At 37.1% G+C, this 1,009-nt stretch overlaps 1 protein-coding gene across 1 annotated transcript in view; it reads right to left on the reverse strand.

Annotated features, from left to right (window-relative positions):
• Positions 1-124: 124 nt before the first annotated feature.
• LOC101510984 (protein CHROMATIN REMODELING 5) overlaps positions 125-1,009 on the reverse strand; it is a 19,573-nt gene continuing 18,688 nt past the window's right edge. Inside the window, 1 exon segment of the mRNA XM_027332008.2 lies at positions 125-1,009. This exon segment is cut by the window's right edge and continues 21 nt beyond it. Coding sequence (XP_027187809.1) covers positions 694-1,009 — 316 coding nt within the window. The 3' untranslated portion in view covers positions 125-693.

The raw sequence follows: 1,009 nt of genomic DNA on the forward strand, positions 1-1,009 counted from the left end.
GAAAGAGAAAAAATCATAAAAAAACAAGTAATCTAAAGATGTTAGAACAATGTTTCAGGCACAGGCATTATGTAAAATACTGGAAAGTGGAAAAATATCAAGCTTTAACAAAACGCAGGAAAAATAAGGCAAGAATCGGACAATTCATTTTTCATTACTTTCCACTAATGATACCCAATTAAAAGAGTTGCAAAATCTTGAAAGTTATAGCTATAAATACCACAAAATCAGATACAATTCTGGCTGCATCAACTAACATACTTTATGGATTGAGCAGTTCAGTCCAATAAAATTGCAGAACTGACAATGTATACTTTCCTAAGTATGTCTAAAGCAAGTGGGAAAAATCTCTTTTTAAGATTTTTTGTATGTAGACCTTTTGCTAGGCTCATAAACAAGGAAGGGTAGAAATCAAAAGGGTAAAAAGAAACAATTGGCAGAACTCAATTTCATCTTGAAGCAAATCTTCATTTGCTTCAACCACTTTGTTTAAGGAAGCAAATCCCAGAGTTGAGATAATTTTCAGATCAACATCAGGACACTACCAAATAGGGGTCTGCGGATCGTTTTTCCCACTCCCATGGTGGAAAAAGAATTCCAGAGAATATACAGTAGCTGAAGCTGTGTAATTGCAGAGTAAAGGCCGGCCACCAACACTAGTAATTTGTTGCAAAGATCCAACAAAGAAGGCTACTATGAAGAAAAACCTTGACTTGAAGGAAATGCACCAGGTTGTGTCCTAAAAGGTTTCTCACTAACAAAACGTTTGTCAGATGGTCCAGCACCAAGGATCCCAAGTGAGTTAGGATCGGCAATCCGAATTCCATTAGTCATGGTTCTTTGAGGTGGTGGCTGAGACTGGAAATGATCCTCACTTTCAGATCTTCTTCTTCGTTTCCATGCCTCAGATTTTCCTGTATTATTAACAGGTTCTGGCATTTGGTAGTTATTCATATTTTTTAATCCTCTTTGCCTCTCCATGTGGCGACTGAATGGGTTTCCATTCCTG

Source organism: Cicer arietinum, chromosome 2 (genome assembly GCF_000331145.2).
Source record: "Cicer arietinum cultivar CDC Frontier isolate Library 1 chromosome 2, Cicar.CDCFrontier_v2.0, whole genome shotgun sequence".
Lineage (NCBI taxonomy): Eukaryota > Viridiplantae > Streptophyta > Magnoliopsida > Fabales > Fabaceae > Cicer > Cicer arietinum.